General features: G+C 50.7%; 1 protein-coding gene across 1 annotated transcript in view; it reads right to left on the bottom strand.

Annotated features, from left to right (window-relative positions):
- The window catches only part of Pax5 (paired box 5), a 173,726-nt gene that overhangs the window by 130,089 nt on the left and 23,572 nt on the right, over positions 1-20,065 (bottom strand). The window contains exon 5 of the mRNA XM_085839326.1: positions 19,501-19,671. Coding sequence (XP_085695452.1) covers positions 19,501-19,671 — 171 coding nt within the window. The remainder of the gene's footprint in view (positions 1-19,500; positions 19,672-20,065) is intronic.

Genomic DNA, 20,065 nt, shown 5'->3' with positions numbered 1-20,065 from the left:
CCTTGTCCCTTACCTCGTCTGTGCACTGAGGTCAGTAAAGCACAATGGGCAGACCCCAAACAAGGGAGTACAGTGAAGCCCCAGGGTCACTCAGTGAGAACGGGAGAAAGAAGACTAGTGCCTGGTCACAGGGGAAAAAAATGAGCGTTGTGCCCTTCACCTGCAGTCCATTTCCCCCCACCCCCTATCCCCCCCACCCCCTGCTCCGAGGGATGACAGAGGAGGAACGAAAGTTAAGGGGAGCCTGGGCTACCAAGCGACACCCTGTCTCAAAAGAGTAATTAATTACTCCACTTAACTAAAATTAGAAAGCTGGGTGTGGTAGCTCATGCCTGTAGTGTCGGCCTTTAGGAGGTAGAGGCAGGAGGATTAAGAGTTCAAGGCTGTCCTCCTGGGCTATCTGGTAAGTTCAAGACCAGCTTGGGCCACCTGAGACTGTCTCTAAATAAACAACAACAACAGACAAGATACACCAAGGAGGCTAGGATGGATCTTCTAGTTCAAGCATTTGTGGGGATCTGGAGTCAGGGAAGGCTTCTTGGAGGAGGTGATATTCCAGCCAGGGTTGCATTTGGAGGCGTGAGCAAAGAAGCTGAGGGGATCTCAGAGAATAGAGGTTTGTGGGGCTGTGCTCACTCCTGGGGGTCCAGCCACATCCAACTCAAGTGACATGCTTTTGTGTCTCCACAGTACAGATCTTGCACACAGTAGGTACACAGCATAGGAAGTTTTCTCGTGTGTTTGTTTGTTTGGGAGGTTGTGGGGGGGGGGGGGGAAGAGACACAGTCTTGTGCAGCCAAGGATGACCTGGAACTTCCGACCCATGAGTGCTGAGAGTCCAGGGGTTGCCACCACATCCGGGTTATGTGGTTCCAGGGATTGAACTCACCCCTTCCGCTTGTCAAGCGCACACCTGATCAACTAAGCCACACACCCAACTGCCAAAGCTTGTTTCAAAAACAAACAAACAAACAAACAAACAAGCAAAAAGCCTTGCAGACCTTCCCATAGAAAAATACCATAGAGAGACCTTTTGTTGCAATGGGCCTTTGTTGTGTGCTTATAGATGGTATCTGTTTAAGCTCCCATGTGGGGGGGTCAGAGGAAGCTGTTAGTTGTCTTCTATCGCTCTCCACCTTACTGTCTGAGACCATTTCTCGGTCTCACAAATTCATCCAGACTTACTGGCCAGCAAGCCTCAGTATCCTCCTGTCTTCACCTCCTCCACACTGAGATGACAGGCTTCCTGTAGCTTCTCATGTGGGTGCTGGGAATGTGAATGCAAGTCTTTGTAAGGATGCTTTAGGGACAAGCATCTCTCCAGCCCTGTTCAAGTGGCTCTTAGTAAGAGTAATGAGACGAGAGGGTTGGGAGGCCTGTGGATGGGTCGTTTGGGGGGGCGGGAGATGTTAGAACAGGGAATGTCAGGGATAAGAGATGCCACAAAGCATCCCAAAGTTCAGGGAAGATTGTCCCGTGTGACCAGGCTTGGGGGCACACTCTTGCAATTCCAGCACTAAGAGGAGGGTAGGAAGATCAAGGTCACCCTCAGCTGTGCATCACACCGGGCTAATCTGCATGTCTCAAAAGAAACAAAACAAAAAAAAAAATCAAAAACAAAAACAAAACCCTATCCTGAACCCCACGTACCTTTAGAACGCCACATTAATGTCATTCTAACGCAATCAGGTTGCTAGAAACGGTGCGTAAATATCTGGGCCAAGAGCCTCACTCCGTTTTACTCAGACCCACAAAACCCTGCTGCTTTCATATCTACTGACTCCCAAGAATACAACCACCATATAAATAGAGAAAAGATGGTGCCTTGCACCCACTGGAGTTTTATCAGGACATGTTCACAGTTTCAGAAAAGCAGTTTACCAATGGCAGCACTGCTGCAGGCATTGATATTGCCAAAACCCACAGTCGTCTGCATCAGTAGCTGGTGGGCTCGTGCCGGGTCCACACTAACCGCCAAGTGTCTCCTAGTGCAGTCACCCCTGAGCGTTTACATAACGGGGGAATACATTTCATTGTCACTTTGTTTATCTGCATTCCCTCTTTTATTACAGCTGGGCCATTATATGACTCTTTAGGATGAAGTGTGTTGTTGGCTCTCTTTTGCCTGAATTTCATTTTAGGGCAGCAAAGCGCCTCGAGGAGACGATGTGTCGACAGGACCTGAAGTTGGTTGGTATGAATCATTCCCAGTCTTTCTTTCTAAGCCTGCCATTGAGAACGGTCCTCTACTGGAGACCATTTTCCTAATCCGTCTGTCCGAGAAAGGACTAACTCGGGGATACAAAAGACTTCTCCGGAAGCTGTTATAGTCAGGTACCAAAAACAGTTCTAACTCAACAGCCAGGCAAGGGATAACACCGGAAGCCTGCTTCCGAAAGGCAAGGCTGGATCCTCCACTCTGCTCTTCAGAAAAGCATTTTCAAAGCCAGTTTGCTGGCGCATGCCCGGATTCCCAACACTCAGAACGTAGAGGAAGAAGGATTAGGAGTTCAAGGTCCCCCCTAACTCCACCGAGAGCTGGTCTAAGGAAAAAAGAAGAGAGGGGAAAAAAGATTTCTCAAATTCTAAACTCCTGCTAGACTGTAAGCTAAGAAGGGCCAGGGTTCTGCCTTCGCTGACACCCTGTGCCGGAGCTTTCTCTCAGCTATCTACAGTCAGGTACAGAGGGCACAGCCAGAGGGAGAGATGACACTGGATAACAGAGCATGGTGACACATGCCTATGATCCCAGCTGAGAGGGCGGAGGCAGGAGGATGCTAGACTTGGCCACACAATGAGTTCAAGTTCAAGGCAATATGGGCTTCCATGAGACCCTGTGTCTACAATAGAAACGAAGATTGGAAGTGTCAGCTTACCTCCTGTCCTGCAGACTCTGACCAGGAGTTTGAGGGGCTACAAGAGCGAAAGGTGTGGAACTAAGGTGGGGTTATAAGAGCAGGGAGGGGCCAAAGAGCTACATGCTCTCTATGCCAACTGATCTGGTTTGCATTAGACCTCAGCTTACTGCCTCTGTGGCCTTAGACTGTTTATTTAACTATCCTAGCTCCCATCTACAAAAATGAAGACAGTAATAGGTCCTGTGCTTCTGAGAGCTGCTATAAGCAATCCTTTTCACATAGCGAGGCTGTCAATCTCACGTTCGGCCTCAGAAAGCGGAAGAAGGGGGATGACTGATTTCCAGTGGTCACACCCAAGAGCTCTGAGGTAGAAACAGACACCTGATCCTAGCCCCAGTCTCCCTGTTGATGTCTCTCCCATTCAACTGGTTCTGAGAGTCAGTTTCTCGACTCCCTCATTCTTAGAGATAGTGAAACCTAGGCCTGGAAAGAACAGAAAGCCGACAAGTTCTCACAGCAAATCTGTGCTGCATTTTCAGGCTGGGCCCTGCTTTCTCAGAGGCTCTGTGTGTCAGCTTGTGCGTCTGTAAAATGGAGGTGGGGAGACACCCTGGTGTTTAGAACCAGAGAGAAACAAAATTACCAAGAAGAAAGAAACGGGGCGGGCTAACAGCTTCAGCTCCAGAAGGCTTCTGGGATGCACTTCCAAACCTCTCCCCTCAGAACTCATGGCCTCATAGAGGAGGCAGCAGGTGGCTGCTGAAAGAGCTCCAAGGCACCTTTCTCTGTGGGGACCCGGGTGGGGGGACTTCCTGTGGCAGGTGTCACGTCAGAAAGCACTGGGATGCAGACAGGGGATCCCGTGGGAGGCAGCCCACATCCTCACGCAGAGCACACTGATTCTGAAATCTTGTCCCTCAGCTCCCCAAGCCGCAGTATTGAGGAAGGAATGTCTTTTGTCCCTTTTGCAAAATTAATTAATTAATTAGCTAATTAATTAAGAAAAAATTTAAAGTGACTGGAACTCCCTTCCAGGCTCAGAGCTAAAGGGACGGTCCCAGATATAGCCAGGAAGACTGGTCCAGCAAACAAGGGAACTCAATGGATTCCCATCCGGCTCGGCACTGTGTGTCCCAGGTCCTGGCAGCTCTGTCCAAGGCGGCCGGCAGCTGCTCTCGTGCTCAGCCAGGCTCGGCTGTAACACTTGCTCCGTCTCCGGCCCCCCGCTCCGGCGCCCCTGTGCTCAGCTCGCGCATCATCTGCTAGGCTGCCCAGCTCCTGCCGCCATCGCGCCCGCGCCCGCGCCCCCCGGGGCGGCGGAAAGCTGGCATCCGTTGTTACCATAACAAACTCAATTGTTCTCAGCAGGGCCCCGGCAAATAAAGTCATTCATTACGGGGCTTCTCCCGGCCACCGTGGGCTGCGCGGCAATCAGCGGGCCGCGGGCTGCCCCCTCGCGGGCCGAGACACGCGCCAGCGCCGTTACCTGCGGGGGCCAGCCCGCGGCGCAGCGGCCGCCACGCTGCGCCCCGAGGCCCAGCCGCTGCGGCGCCGGCGGGAGCAGCGACCGACCGCCGATTAGTTTTATCTCGGAACGTCAATTGACTTATACTGATTGGCTTCCTGCCGCCAAATGTCAATTAAATTGCAAATGTTCAGCGGAGGCCCAGCGCGGGCCGCGATGGCGGGCGGCCCCTTCCCGAGGGCGCCCGGTGCTGCCGCGGTGGGTTTGAGTTCTCCTCCCACGCCGCGAGCGGCATGGCCTAGCCTTCCCGGGCCAGCAACCCTCAGGCCCCGCCTGGGAGTTGGAGGGAGACCCACGGAAGCCGAACAAGCCTGCCCTGGAGTAACTCCTGCTTCCGAGAAGAAGAGGGATCTTCGCTAGGTGACAAGGCTGGGTCTTGGGATGCAACTTCTGGCATGGTCTTTACTAAACTCCCTCTCGCTGCTCCCTCGTGGTTTTCCTCACCAGCCAAGGCTCAGAAGAACTTGGATGCTTAGAATCTTCAAGTTTGAGTGTGCTTGAGGAAAGGGACAGACAGTCGTCTGGTGCCCTGGGCTTCACAACCGAAGCAGATTCTGTTTGCTGGCTTGCTTTGCTTTTGAAACAAGGTCTCTTATATTCCAACCTGGCCTGGACCATCCTATGTAACCGAGGATGACCCGGAACTTCTGATGTTCCTGCCTCCACTCTCTGAGACCAGGGATTACAGGTGTGCACCACCCTGACCTTTTTGTGTGGTTCTAGGGATAAAAGGGGCCACGGCTCCAGGAGACACTATTTTTTGTTACCATTGTTGGGGTTCTGTTTTGTTTTGTGACAGACTCTCTCTATGGAGGCCTGGAGTTGGTGATACGCCCACCTCCACTCTCTTCTATTAGAATTGTAGGTGAGGACCACCAAGATTGACTCCTGAAAAGTCCTGGCCACTGCTCTCTCCGAGAGAGTGACTGGGGCACAAGGCAGGGAAGTCATCCCAGAGTTCCCAAAGACAAGTGACCATGGGACTTGCATTCCTCCAGAGCTTTGGCTGCACTGTTTGCTCCCAGTGGACAGATGGCAAACATAAGACAGGCATCAATGTGCTCTGCCTGTATAGAGCACCATCGCTCCCAGAGCACTTTCCTGTGTTGTGGGGCTCGCTAAACTTGCCAGGACTCGGAAGGAGTCACTCTTTTGATGGTAAGAAAACAGAACTGGGTGGGGTAGCACGTGCCTAACATCTCACCACTTAAGAGGTCTAGGCAAGAGGACTGGGAGTTCAAAGGTCAACTTAGGCTACGTGACAAGACTTAGGAAGAGCAGAGAAGGGGAAAGGGAAGAAGCTGTGGAGATGGCTCAGTGGGTAAGATTGCCTGTTCTTCAAGTGCAAGGTTCTGAATTTGAATCCCCAGCACCTCTGCAGAAAGTGGAACATGGCTGTGTGTGTCCGTACCATTAGCCTTAGGTAGCAGAGACATGTGAATATGTGCTCAGTGGCATACAAGGCTCAACAAAACGGCGAGCTTCCAGTTTGGTGAAAGACCAGGCTCACGGCAATAACATGGGGAGCAATAGTAAAAGACTTATGTCCTCCTACGGCCTCCCGATGAGTGTACATGGGTGTGGGCACCTGCACACCCACATTCCTGTGCCATACGCACACACGCACACACACACACACGCCATATACATGCCACACTCACACACCCAAAGGAAGAAAGGGAGAGAGGAAAAAACAGAAGGAGATTTAGGCCCAGAAAAGGCTGTTCAAGATCAGCAGCAAGGAGTGCAAAGGCAAGACCTGAGGGGCCCAGGACTCTGAGTCCAGTGCTCCCCCCTTTTCTCTCTCTAAAAGAGGCCTTGAACAAGGACAACTCAGGCTTAGAGTCTGCTGCTCCGACCCCTCTGCCTTCTGAAGGAGCCAAGATTCTCTGAGCCACAGGGAAGAAATGAAAAGGAGGTTAGGGGAAGAGCCATTTGCTGGAGGGATGAAGCCTAAGGCCTCAGAGAGCTTTTGCTGTTTGCCTGTCTCCAGCACACACACACACACACACACACACACACACACACACACACACACACACACATACCTGCCTGCCTTCCTAAGGTTGTCTCTTGAGAGAGCGCTACGAGGGTTCTTAACTGATCAAATGTCCAGCATTTAAAAGATACAAACCTGACCAGTCGTCCTTTGCAGAGGAGAGATGTTCACTGAACAAAAGTGCCATTCAGAAGAGCTGGATAGAGTCTGTGTCTCAAAGAAAAGGGAAATGAAGAGAGAAGATGGAGAAGGAGGGGGGCATGGAGGAGAGAGAACAGGGGGACCAGGAGCTACAAGATTTGCCAGTCTTCCTGCATCCAAATTCAGGCCCAGATGGGGCAGGGACCACTGATCAGTACTGAAACCAAACAAGGAAATGGGGTTCTGATCAGTACTGAAACCAAACAAGGAAATGGGGTTCTGATCAGTACTGAAACCAAACAAGGAAACGGTGTTCCTCCACCCGTGTGTGAATTCACAGCCTACACAAGCAAGCCCCCTAGGGCACAGCTTGATCAGTTGAATTTTAAAGCATGGGGCTAAGATGCTGCCTGTCTGGATTCTGGGTGGGGCTGGAGGTGTGGCCCAATGGGCGGAGTTCTTGTCTATCCTGTATGAAGCACCAGGAAAGACCCTGATGCATTATATAAACTGGGTGTATGATGCACCTGAAATCCAGATAAACTTGGTGGCAAAGTCAGAAGTTCAAGATCACCCTGGGCTACAAAGCAAGGTCAAGGACCAACATGAGTGAGAGACTGCAGACCCTGTCTCAATCAGTTAATAAACTCTGGTTCTTCTAGTTCTTTCTTCTGAACCTAGCCAGAATAACCCCAGTAATCTGATATACCACTTTTAAGCAAAAGAGAAAGCCAGACATGGTGGCTTGTGCCTGCAGTCCTAGCTCTTGAGGCTGGGGGATCACTGTGAGTTGTGGCTATATACTGAGACCTTGCTTGAGAGGAAAATGACAGTGGGGTGGGGTAAAAGGTCAGGAGATAGAGAAATGCCTCCTCAAGGTTCTGTTAAAGATTCGTAGATTCAGAGGAAAACCTCTCTGCTCTGATATTAGAAAAATAACACTAACCATTTCCTCTGGCCAGGACACATCAAATATTATAGGTAACATCGTTAGTTACCAAGAAAGACATGAAAAGCCCCCTTTGGGCAGGTAAAGAAACCAGGGATGGAGGAAGGCCTTCTGCTGTGAAAACACCCCACAGCCAATGGCTTAAAGACTGGGTAGGTCCCCCATCCATCCATGATGTCACCCATGCAAATGACCAGCCAGAGCTGAGGCTAACTAGGTCAAATGTCCTAGGGAAGTGTGCAGAGCACGCAGTAGCTGGAGAAGTTTCCAGAATGGAGACCTCGAGAGAAACAAGCTGGGACTGTGTCCATGCATGTCCAGCCTCAGGGCGGGACTGAAGTGGCCTTAAAGGCCCATGCCAGACAGAGCTGAGGCTATGTCCTCGGGGACACCCACCCTACACTGGCACTCACTCCTCTACTGTGACGCTGAGAAGCAGACCAGAGTGACATACGTCAGGGTACACTGGAGCCAACTGCCTGGGTGCCAAAGTGGCAGCTGAGCTGTGTGGCCTTGGACAACTTCCTTGAACGCTCTGACTCTCTCTAAAAGCAGAGGGTGGTGGGAGTGCCCGATTGGTAAACTGGCTTATATGAACTGCTTTTAAGTGCATGTCAATCAAAACTTGTCAGTGCTAGTGATCATATGGCTCCTTCCTGCAGTTCTTGGTCAGGGCCTCGATCCATCCACACTAGGGGCACATGCTCAGGCATCAGGCAAGGGGAGACTCTTAGGCACACATATATGTGCACATCTGCCTTAGGACAGAGGAACATACAGACGTGCATCCTGCAGAATGGTCTTCACAGCTCCCTTTTATGGGGCTTGGCAGCCATGCTGGAGGCTTTGGGTTGCAACGGCAGAAGTGAAGAGTCTAACGGGCAAGGCTCTCTGGGTTCCACTCCACAGTCTGCCCTTACTAGTCAGTCAAACCCATGCTTTCTCAGACAAAGGGACATATTTGCTACCACGAACCAGGCCCTGAACTCAACACTAGGGGGAGGTGGTGACTGCTGCCAAAAGGCTTCCTTTTGCCTGCATGGAGCTCACAGTCTTGGGGACTGAGGGGGATGGACAAGTGACAGATGTTTCATTCATATTAACAAAGGTATAGAAGGGACAGATAGGCAGGGGATCCTTCTTTGCAGAAGTGACTGTCAAGCTGGACCCCGAGTTCTTGGGATGTCACTGTGGGGCTATGGTGGGGCAGAGAAGAGACACAGCACCATAATGAAAGGCCTCAGAAGTTCCCTCAGCACCTCACGTGCTTCAGCCCATCCCTGTGGCTCAGCGGCAGGCACGACTGGTACCTTTGTTTCCCTGTGGGGAAACTGAGGCGCTCGCATGGGACTCCCAAAGTCATGGGAGGAGTGATGGGTGGAGTCTTCAGTAGACCTCAGGTCACCCGACTCTGACCCACCTGTGTGATGTCAGCAGATAACGGGCAGGCGGTGCTGAGGAAATGCTGAAGGGACCTCGCTCAGGTTGACAGAACTAGGCAGGAAAAGACAGACAGTGAGGGGACGCAGTCTCGAGAGGCAGCCAGCTTTAAGTCCCAAGGTCGCTGTGTAGATGTGTCATGTTCAAACCCGGCTGTGAGCCATGGATCAGAACAGTGTTGCAGAGGAGACACTGGGCATGCTGTGTGACCCTTTGGAGAAATCAAGAGGCAGAGAACAGAGAGGAGACAGTAGCAGTAGTCCAAAAGGACAGAAGGAAATGTTTGGACCAGGGCAGTAGCCATGGAGATGGAGAGAAAGAAGGAGGTCGAAGAAATATTTAAGACAGAGACATGGTGTCTTAAGGAAGACAAAGACCAAAGCCTTTTTCTGTGTTTACAAGCAGAGCTACAAACCTAAGGAGAGAGGACAGCTAGACGGACGGACGGACCAGACGGATACACACACACACACACACACACACACACACACACACACACACAAAACATTTTCCAATCAGGCATTGTATTTAAAACCAGGAAAATATTTGCTGACGTGTTTCCTGTGAGAAGTGACCTGCCCAAGGTCATATAGCTAACAGAAAGAGGCAGAATGGAACTCCAGCAGCAGTGTCACCTGTAACATACCACCGAAGGTGGGACCCTTAAGATTCAGTTGTTTGTTTTAACATGAGGAAAACAAACCTCAGAAGGCAGTGACTTGCCCAAGGTCACACATCAAGTAAAGGCTCAGGGTAGACCCAAGAATACCTAGAAAGGTTTGTGTCAAGATGTCTGAGCCACAAGGTAAAAAGCAAGGATGGGATTAATCCCAACAATAATTGTCAGTCTTCCCTCTGGCAGAGAAGAGAGACTCAGACAAATGGCCAGTGTGCCCAGGCATGCCACTCCAGCCCAGGAACAAGCATATCAATTCACAAATGCCCAGTACCCACTGCCCTGGCGCCCTAGACAGCAACTAAGCTGTCCTGGGTCAATGGTGCCACCTGGTGGTTGGTGCTGGGAAGTTCTAACCCCTCCTCACTTTTAATCCTTTCCCAAGGGGCCACACCTTCTGTTGGGTCATAGCTCAATTGATCTCACTGTAAGCAATGTCTCTCACACCATCACCTCTTTTATAAGTTCTTTTAATGCATATTCTTTACCTAGAACATCTCAGCTTCTCTCGGGACATGCCTTTTCTCTCCAGCAAATGATATGTCCTCTAGTGAAAGGAAAGACTGGAGTGTCAAAGTGAAATTATACACTCACCCAAGCATGCCTTGTGCACACACATGCGTGTGAGTCACTCTCTTAGAGAGAGCACCAGGGAACCCAGAAGCTTCTATGAAATCAGAACAAAATGCGTTCAGATCTTCCTGTTGCCTAGTATCAGGCGTCAAGATAAATGCTTGAGGCACTTTCTTATTTTCTCATATTTCATTCCCAATCAATATCATGGCGGGATTTTCTTCCACCAAAAATATGCCTAGGGCAGGGCCTGCGAGCAAGTGCAGAACTGAACTGGGTGAGAAGCTGGGTGGGTTCCCTGCCCTGAGGAAGCACTGAAGGAAGCAAGCTGGAGGGAGGTCAGACCTCAAACCCTACAGACAAGCTGCTGGACATATGAAGAACTCAGAGCTCATCCCTCTCTGTGGAAACAAACACCTGCAAGAAGAGCCAGAAACCACACAGCCGCCATGTGAGATGAGAGGATTGCCAAAGCCTGGTGTGTCCAGCCACAACCTCCCAGTTAAAGATGGGAGACATGGGAAAAACTCCTCTTCTAACTCAAACCACACATGTGTTCTACCTGTCTGTGTGAAAGATGAACAGACACAGTCAGCTAGGAGTAATGTGGGCAGAAACCCCCCCAGGTGCAGGCCAGAGAACCAGGGGGTTCCCAAGAACTTCAGGGGATCTGTGAGGTTGGAACTGTTTTCCCATGATGCCACAGGGTCATTTGCCTTCACTCACGGTGAAAGCACATGGTGGCACTTTCCAGAGCCTAGGATATGTATGGTATTGTGACAGTGAGTCCAGAGGCACCTTTTCAACTCTAGCTGTCTTCTGTCAAACCAGACACTAAGGAAGCTTGCTCAGGTGTAAGACAGTGCCTCTCCTGTTACATTTTCAGTTTAGAAAACAGCTCTTATCTCAAAATAATATGTGTTGTTTATTATTATTTTAATAGGTCAATAAATAATTCAATTTTACTCCTTAATTAGTCCTCAATAAATTTTTTAAGTTTAAAGGGGTCCCAAAACCTGAGAGCTGCTTGTCATATCCCTGGGCTTCCCTGAACACAAATGCAGGGCACAGGAGCTAGAGTCTGGGGGAATTGGGAGGCCTGGGCTAAGCAGGCATGTAAACAGAGGGAGGTGGGAGGATCATCGGCTCTGGCTCCCACACAGGCTCTCTCTTTCTCTCTCTCTCTGAATCAAAGTGAAACTTAGGAACCAGAACTGGGAGGAACTGAAACCTGCCCCCCCACACCCATGGGGCAGGCCCCATGTCTGAGGGAAAGGCCCACGAAGCCCCACAAGAGACCACCTGGCCTCTTCAACCAGGATCCCCTTACAGCTAGTTGGCTGCCTGGGGGTCTCAGCTGAATCGATGATGGCTTCAAAAGCTGGATGAGAAAGAAGAGCCAACCAGACTGGGAACTAGACATACAGCCCTTAGCATCTCTGTGGCCCCCAACACGTTCTTCGGTGATGCCAAAGCTTCCTGCCCTGGAGCGTATAACCCTGTGCAGGACTGCCCACACCCCTGACTTCAAGGGTGCACACACACACTTGCACACAAGCATACACACCCCTGGCCCCTGCTGAGACCTGCCACCCATGGTCTTCGGCTCTACAGAACTCCTTTCTCTAGAGTCTGGGCTTAGATTCTAGAAGCATTAGGTTCTTGGAGCTTAGAAACTAGCACAGTTTCAGGTGCTAGAGCAAGCTGAGAGCAGTCACCCAGAAACCCAAAGGGTGGTTACCCCCGGAGTCCCAGATCTGACTTCACCCTCAGATGAAATCATGACCCACAGCCAGCCCTCTGCCACCAAGCTCTGAACGTTGAGGAGCAGCAACTGAAGAAGATCTTGGTCACGGTTCTAGCCCGTACAAGAGAACTCAGGGATGAGACCATCTAGATGACAGTACAGGACATTCCACACAGGGCCAGGAATGTCCCAACAGGGGCCACAAAGAAACGGCAGAAACCACCTGCCTGCCCCCTAAAAGCTACTGTGAGAAGGAGTACCTCCCTACAGGCAAAGTTCCCTGCTTTCCAGGGCTCCATGCTGACCCCGGAAACATCCGTGGGCTTAGCGAGTTGTGAAGGTCAGATAGCCAGCATTGGGCACCTACTCTAAGCCAGCTACGGACAACCCAGACAGGCTGGCTACGCAACTTCTTGGGCAGCCAGTGCCAGAGGGAGGGTTCTGCTGCGTGATGGCAGAGAACACACGGGCCTGGAAGCTCTGAGGAGTGAGAGGAGGGCTAGGGAGAAGCTCAGGTGAAGTGTTCCTGAGAATCAGCGGGGGGGGGGGGAGCCCCTCACACCACAATAGGGTACCTTACCTAATAAGGTCACAATGGCTCTTAACAGTGATGACCACAGAGGACATCAAGGGTTTTCTGAGGATCCAGGTTTTCTAGGGTTTACCATCTGACCTACTTGGACTCCTTCTAGCCCAGCCTGTTTTCTCATCTACATGAGGGGGGGTGGGGTGGGGGGAACGCGCCAGAACCTCCTAGCTGCTCTCCATGACACAAGCCACAGAAGCCCTGAGACAGCCAGCCCTCCAGCCCCAGGCACTCTGATTTTGTCCCCTATCCTGGAGAGCAGCGCCTAGTGTACACCCTGTGCCTGCCTCCATGGGAAACTGAGGCCATGCTCAGCCCTTTTTCCCCTATAAAGGAGAGTGGGAAACTGAAGGGAATGGAAGAGTCCTGAAAGAAAAGAAATGTCATGGGGTGGCCCCTGGTTTTGCAACCAACACCTGGGGGCACTGTTGTTCAGCCTAGATGTCCATGGCCTCCCCAGCTTGCCCTCCTTCTACTCCTTCAGTACCCCCCCAGCCCCACCCCAACCCATGACTGTTATAAACAGGAAATCAGTGGCAGGCAGACCTGTGAGTTTCAGCTTGCACTGTGGCTGGAGCCATCCCACGCCTGAGACCGTGCCCACCATGACCGACCATCCCCACATCCTCAAACCCCCACTGACCATTTATGAAGCCTTTACCCAAACCCCTCAGGGAGCCACTTCCTTTTAACCTCACGGTAATCCGCTAGGCTCTTGCCATCTGTCCTTTCCAAATGACAAAACACAGGTTCAGAGACCAGATTACTCAAGTCCTCATTACAGCAAGCCCCTACAGGAAGTCCTCAGAGCATTCTAGCCCCGTCTTAAGAATGCCCCAGAACCTGTGGAAGCCTCAGCAACCCTGGGTGGCAGGGCTCCCCTGAGATCACAGGCCTGTGAAATCTTGGGGCAAGATCTATAGGCAAAGGCTGCTGCTAACTCCTGACAAAAGGGTCCAGCTTTGTTTATCCCTGTCTCTCCTTAAAAATCTGACAGTTAGCTCCCGACTCTGTCCATCCTCTGTTCAGAGTGCAGGAAATATGTCCAAGGAAAGGCAGAGAGACCAGAGCCTGTGGCTAGGGTGAGTGCTAAGCCTGGTCCTCCCAACCCTTCACACCACAGTCCTCCAGGGGGGTGCTAGGCACAGATGACCTGGGACCTCTGACCAAATGACAGGAGTTGGGGTTGGTAAGAAAGAGAGAGTGAAAAATAAACAGAGAAAAGAAAGTGTGCCGACTAATACAAAATACACAGAACCAAGAAAACCCAACATGAGAGGCACTCCCAAGTAAAAAGCACCACCAGGGATACAAAAACACCCTAGCAACAGGAACAGTCCTGAGAGGAACCCACAGCCAACTGCCCCAACCTCACTATGGGGTCACACTGAACTTGGCATTATTTTAACAGACTGACACCTCAGCGTCCTGGCTTTCATTCTGTGCCCTTCCTAAAAAGGCAGTAGTCTGTTTGCAGCATACCTTAGCTACCTCATCATGAGTCTCTGGCCCAGCATCGACACGGGGCCTGGATCCTTTGGCTTTTCTCAGCTGGTGAAAAGATTCTCACTCCACTGACCTCTTATATTCAAGGCCTTTCAAACTCAGGGGAGGCGGGGAGGGAAGGTCGGGGAGATCTGAATGGGAGCCCTTGAGACCAGCGGAAGAAGGCAGGAGAAGGCCTCGCTGGAGATCAAAGTCCCAGGAAGCAGCAGAGGGGCTGCCCTTTCACCCATGGCTGCTATTCAGGGCCCTGCCTGATCCTCCCAAGTCTGGCCTGCCAGCAGCTCCCTCGGACTTTCCGGAGACAGAGGCCCCGCCTCAGGCACTGAACCTTAGGCCCAGCAGGGTCCCAAGACCACTGCCACAGCTTTCTCCATGGAAGATCACAGGTGAGAACATGGGACCAGGCTAACCCTTCACAAGGTCCAACTCCAATCTGACAGCCCAGGCCTTCCCCCAAGAACTGGGCTTTTACCCAGTTCCATTTCATGAAAGGCAGATTCAGAGCCAGGCTAAGGTAGCAAAAGGGGAAATGAATAGGAAGTCTGCTTCAAACTGTTTGTCACAGAAGCACCAGCTGCCTTAGCTGTCACCGCCTCCAAAAGTTAGAGTGACCTGAAAGATACCTTCTCTGAGTCTTCTGTCCTTTTATCCAGCCCTGCTCATACCTCTGGTGGTGGGAAGCTCACTACATTCCAAGATGTTCATCCTCTCTTTGGTCCAGCTATCATCGGCTCTCTATAGTTCTCTTTAGCTACCCTGCTCTGCCTTCAGAGTCTATGAGGGCCTGATGCTGCCTCAGCCACAGAAGCTCATCTGAGTTTGGGCTAAGTTGTTTGTTCTAAATCTAAGACTCTTTACTCAATCAGGGCTTTCTGTGGAGCCCCAACCTGCTAGGCAGAGGTCCCGTGACTGCAGAGACCAGAGATGCCTTTTGCTCTCCTTGTTAATCAGGAGGTCTCTAAAGGAACACGAGTGACCCATTCTGCCGGGAAGCATTTATTGAGCATCTATTATATGTTTAGTGTTGTTCAATACAGTAGCCCTTAGCCTACTAGGATGAATAAGCACTGAAGATATGGCTAGTACAACTAGAGCTAAAGGTTTTCTTCTTGTTTTGAAACAGTTTTACTGTGTATCTTAGGCTGGCCTTGAACTCCACAGTGCAGGCTGCCCTCAGACTCACAGCAATCCATCCTCCTGCATCCTTCCCCAAAGTGCTGAGATTGTAGGCCTGCTCCGCCAACCACATTTGTCTACATTTTCAGATTTCATTTCAATTCACTTAAAAGTTTTAAAAAAGCGAAACCAGGCTGATAAGGCAACTCAGAGGATGAAAGTGCTTGTGGCCCAAGCTGGATGACGTGAGTTCAACCAAGAACCCACATAAAGGGGGAAGGGTAAGACCACGTTCACCCTTTCAACCCCACGTGTCATCCACGTGCCCTGACACACACAGCACACATAGACAGCGGTAGGAGCAATTAATAAATTTAAAATAAATAGCAAAGAAAGGAAAAAAAACCTATAAAATAACCTTCCCTCTATCCAAACTTCCTTGTTCCAAGAGTCTTGATAACATTCGACTCGAGGATTCAGAGGTTTGGCATCCGAGCTGAGGTGTACTGTGCCATGTGAGATGTACACCACGTTTCAACGACTGGCAGCATGTCCCACCTTAGGACTCCATTAAATGTTGAACTGATAATGTTTAGACTAAGAAAATACGCTGTTAAGATTAATTTCACTTGTTCTGTGTAAGCTTGTGTGTGTGTGTGTGTGTGTGTGTGTGTGTGTGTGTGTGTGTGTCCGAGCTCGTGGATGTGTGCCTATGTACATGCACAAGGGTGGATGCACACACAGCATGTGGAGGCCGGAGACTGGCCTTGGGTACCTTCCTCTGTTGCACTCCACATTTGTGGGGTTTTTTATTATTATTATTTATTTGTTTGCTTTATTTGGTTTGTTTGTTTGGTCTTTTTTTTTTTTGGTTTGGTTGTTTGGGGGTTTTGTCGTTGCTGTTGTTTTGTTTTGGTTTTTTTTTGTTTTTGTTTTTTTTAAGCCAGGGCTTTCACTGAACCTGGATAGTAGCAGTACGGCTAGGCTGGCTAACCAGTGAGAGCCGAAGATCCTCTGTTTCTGTCTCTCCAGAGCAGGACTCTAGGCTCACACTGCGCCTTGCAGCTCTTTAGGGCGCAGGGGATCCACAGCCTGGTTCTCATGTTTATCTGGCGAGTACTTTGCCGCCCCAGCTTTCTCCTTAATCTCTAGCTCTGTTTCTTTCTTCTCCTTTTTACTCAGGATTGATTTGGGAGGAGGTGAATTTTTTTTTTAAGGTTTCTTTTTGTTTATCTTTTGAGACTAGGTTCCCATAGCCCAAGCTGGCCTCAAACTTACCATGTAGTCTGAGGCTGACCTTAAACTCCTGATCTTCAAGTGTGTTACCACCCTCAGCTCCAATTTTAGTTTCTTGAGACAGTCTTGCTGTACAGCCAAGCTGACCTTGAACTCAGCCCCACCATCCAGTGCTAAGAGAGAAGGACACAGACACTTCTGTCCTTCTGGTTACCGTTTGGTCTCCAGAAAGTAGTTAAGCCCACCTGTGGCTTTTGATCAGCTTCTGAGCAGAGCTCGTAGGCTAGTGATTCCCATACCTACATCCACACCCCTAAATATTCAGCACAGTAGTTCTTGACTCTCTAAAGCTATTCTATTTCCGGACTAAAATGACAGGGGCTACAGTCAGTATTGAGCCACCGCCAACATGTTTTCCACCTCTCTCCCTGTCCAAGTCGTGAGGCTGGCCCCTCTCTGCATATGTTCACTAGGTCCCAGACTGGGCACACTCTCTGTTACCTTTGACTGGCGTGTTCTCTCTCCTGAGCCCTCTGATGCACCTCCTGAGAAGAGCCCTCCTAGACACCTTGGATCAAAAGAGACCCCCTTCCTGCTTTGCTCATCCCACCCCTAAAGAAAGTCTCACCTCCCACACACTACCCTTTGAAGGGACTCAGAACTATTTCTCTTGACCCTCTAGCCAGCCCTCCACATGAGGTTGTATGCATGCATGTATCGTTGCTTCCCCAACCCTGAGGTCTGGTCAGGAAATGCCCACAGGGCAAAACCCAACCCCAAGCTGGAAATGACGGTGCACCAGGGAGCTGAATCCCACTGGGAAGCCTCAGTTACCGCCTGAAGATGTGGCACGAGATGCTCGAGCGGTCTTCCTCCTGACCCTTGAACAACACCCTTTTCCTGATGAGACTCTTCCTGCTAACCATCCTAGAGAGCAGCGCCTTTCCATAACCACAGTATGATGTCTAGTCCCAGCTGGTCCCCACCATGCTCAGCCATTCCCTCTGTGTTGCCCTGGTTACTGAGCTCAAATGCCTGACCTCAAGGTCTCACTACACCCTCAACAGCATCCAACCTACTAGCCGTGTTCTGGTGCCTGCCACTCCTTTTCATACCCACCGAGGGCTCTGCCCAGGCGCAGGCTGCTTCATCCCTACTCCTCCTCTCTGGAGGATCAGGCAGGTGACAAGCATTCAGATGATGCCAGGGGATGAGGTCATGGAGTTCTTTAGTTCCTTTCCTTCCCCGTCTTCGCAAGCTATGTGTCTGTCAATGTCACAGAGCACCCTGGAACCTTGATTACCTTCCCTGATAAAGTGAGGGTGCTGACTCTGCCCCATTTATTTCTCCCCAATGTAGGGGATCATGTGAATACAGGAGAGTGAGAAAGGATGAGGTGCCCTGTGCAATGTCCCACTCCACCCCCCATCCTGACAGCTCCCTGACAGGAGCTGCTTCTCTGATAGACCTGCTCTGTTCTTGTTGAAGCAGGACAGCTTTGAGGGGCCTCAGACAGCTGCACAGATGCCCCCAATCTCCCCAACCCTGTAAAGTTTCCAGCACTATCAACTCCTTCCATACCACAGACTGAAACTTCACCCCAAATCTTCCTGGGGTTCAAGGCTCTACCAAGAGATTCAGTACTAGGACTGTGAGCATCCAGTCCTATGTCTCATCCTGAATGTTCTTCTTTCGTTTTTGAGACAGGCAAACTGTCTCAAATCAGTATAACTCTCTAGCACCAGGCCCTCCCTGCTCAGAATCTGTCTGTTAATACACATTAAACTAGTTTTTTTTTTCCTTTCTCTAAAAAGAAAATCTCTGCCTGAGTTTTTCAATTGCAAGGGGGCATCTTCTAAGCCAGCTTTTTCACTGTGATCAAACACAGCCAGACACCAGCTTGGCACAACTGCTTATCGTCCAGGTGACATGGAGAGAAAAGATGACACCATCAACTCCATAAACCAACAGAGATGGCAGGACAACTGCCTCCCGCAGCAAGCCGGCACAGCAACCCACTGAGCTAAAGACTTCTGACATCTGTTCCAAGGCATGGGAGCCAGGGAAGGAGGCAAGACGCACTCTTCAGAGCCATGAATCATGCCAGCTTGGCCTACCACTGCACACTGAAGCCACAGGCCCATCTCCAACGCCCGGCACACACAGACCCCAGGCCAATCCACCACTGAGCTGACTAAATTTTCTAGTTACAGATCTTAAACAGTGAGGCATGTATTCATGAGGACATACATCCCTTGCATGATGGTAAGGAAGAGTTGTGCCAGCAAATAGAAAATGGAATCCAAATTCTGTAACTCTACTCTCCAGTCCTAGACCATAGCTCACATACAGACACACAGACACACACACACACCCTCACAGACACAAAGACACTCTTACATACACACACACACACACACACACACACACACACACATTTTCAGACTGAGAGTTCCAGGCAGTCATTTCTCCTCTCAAACTAGCTAATGTCAGCCAGTGCCAGTGGCCCATGCAACGGAAGGAGACCAGGTTACTGTAGCATGTGTCCTACACAGAAGTGGCTAGATTCAATTGCACAGGCAGCACAGGGAAAAGTTGTCTCTTTGTAATCCCCAGGAGGCCCCAGGGCTCCTTCCTCTCAAGTCCAAGGGCAAAAATGAGACGGTTATTTATTTCCCTCCATCCTCCAACGTCATTGCTCCACTTTCTCCAAAGGAGTATTTCCAGTCCCTGCCCTTTCTTCTCAACATGTGTCCCTTACTGCAGGACAAAGCAACAGCTGCCCCACCCAACCCCTCTCTTGCCTTCAAAACCCACAAAGGAGATGCTGGTGCTAAGCTCAGACCTTCTACACACTGCAGCTCTGGGGCACCATGTCTGTCCTCAGGATCCTCTTAAAGTGGCTGCAAAGCACGGGCAGCAATGGCTTTTCTCACCCAAGGAGTAAAGATGGGAGGAGACCAGCCAGGAAGGAGTCCCATACAGGCCCCTGTCCATCTTCCTTGTCTCAGGAAAGGCTAGGACCCTGGGAACCCCGGTCCTCTGCAGCTAAGCATGTCTTACTGCACTTTTGTTTCCCCCTTCTACGAGGGTTCCACACAGACCCTGCTCGGTCCATTCCGGGCGGGGATGCGCAGCCATCTCTTACCTTCATCCCTCTTGCGTTTGTTGGTGTCGGCACTGGGGGACGTGATGCCCAGGATGCCACTGATGGAGTATGAGGAGCCCGCGGAGTCGGTGCTCACCGATGACACCTGCGTCACGGAGCCTGTAGACACTGTAGAAGGAGAGGGGTGCCGGCCTGTCATAGAGGTGCTCACTAGATATACTGGGCTGTGTACAACTGCTGCAGAAGGGAAAGTGCCAGCTCAAGGATACCCACCCCGACCCAGCAGAAAGGGAATACAAGCACAGAATAAAAAGGGAATTTACTAAAACCCCAGCCAGTCCAAGAGTGCTGGAGACAAGAGGGCAGGGGTGGGATGGGTGGTGCCACCTCCAGTGCTAGAAAGACACCTAGATGCATTCTGGAGTCATGTTCATCTCTGCTGACATTCCATCCATGCAGGTATTCACACACACACACACACAGACAGACACACAGACACACACAGACAGACAGACAGACAGACAGACACACACACACACACACACACACACGCTAAGTAAAGTGCAATAAGAAGTATACTCTTCACTGGTGAATACTGGAGAGC

This window comes from Mus caroli, unplaced genomic scaffold (genome assembly GCF_978045245.1).
Source record: "Mus caroli unplaced genomic scaffold, Mus_caroli_1 scaffold_6, whole genome shotgun sequence".
In the NCBI taxonomy this organism is placed as follows: Eukaryota; Metazoa; Chordata; class Mammalia; order Rodentia; family Muridae; genus Mus; species Mus caroli.
The sequence above is the reverse complement of the archived record's forward strand: the minus strand, read 5'-3'. Positions and strand labels throughout refer to the sequence as shown.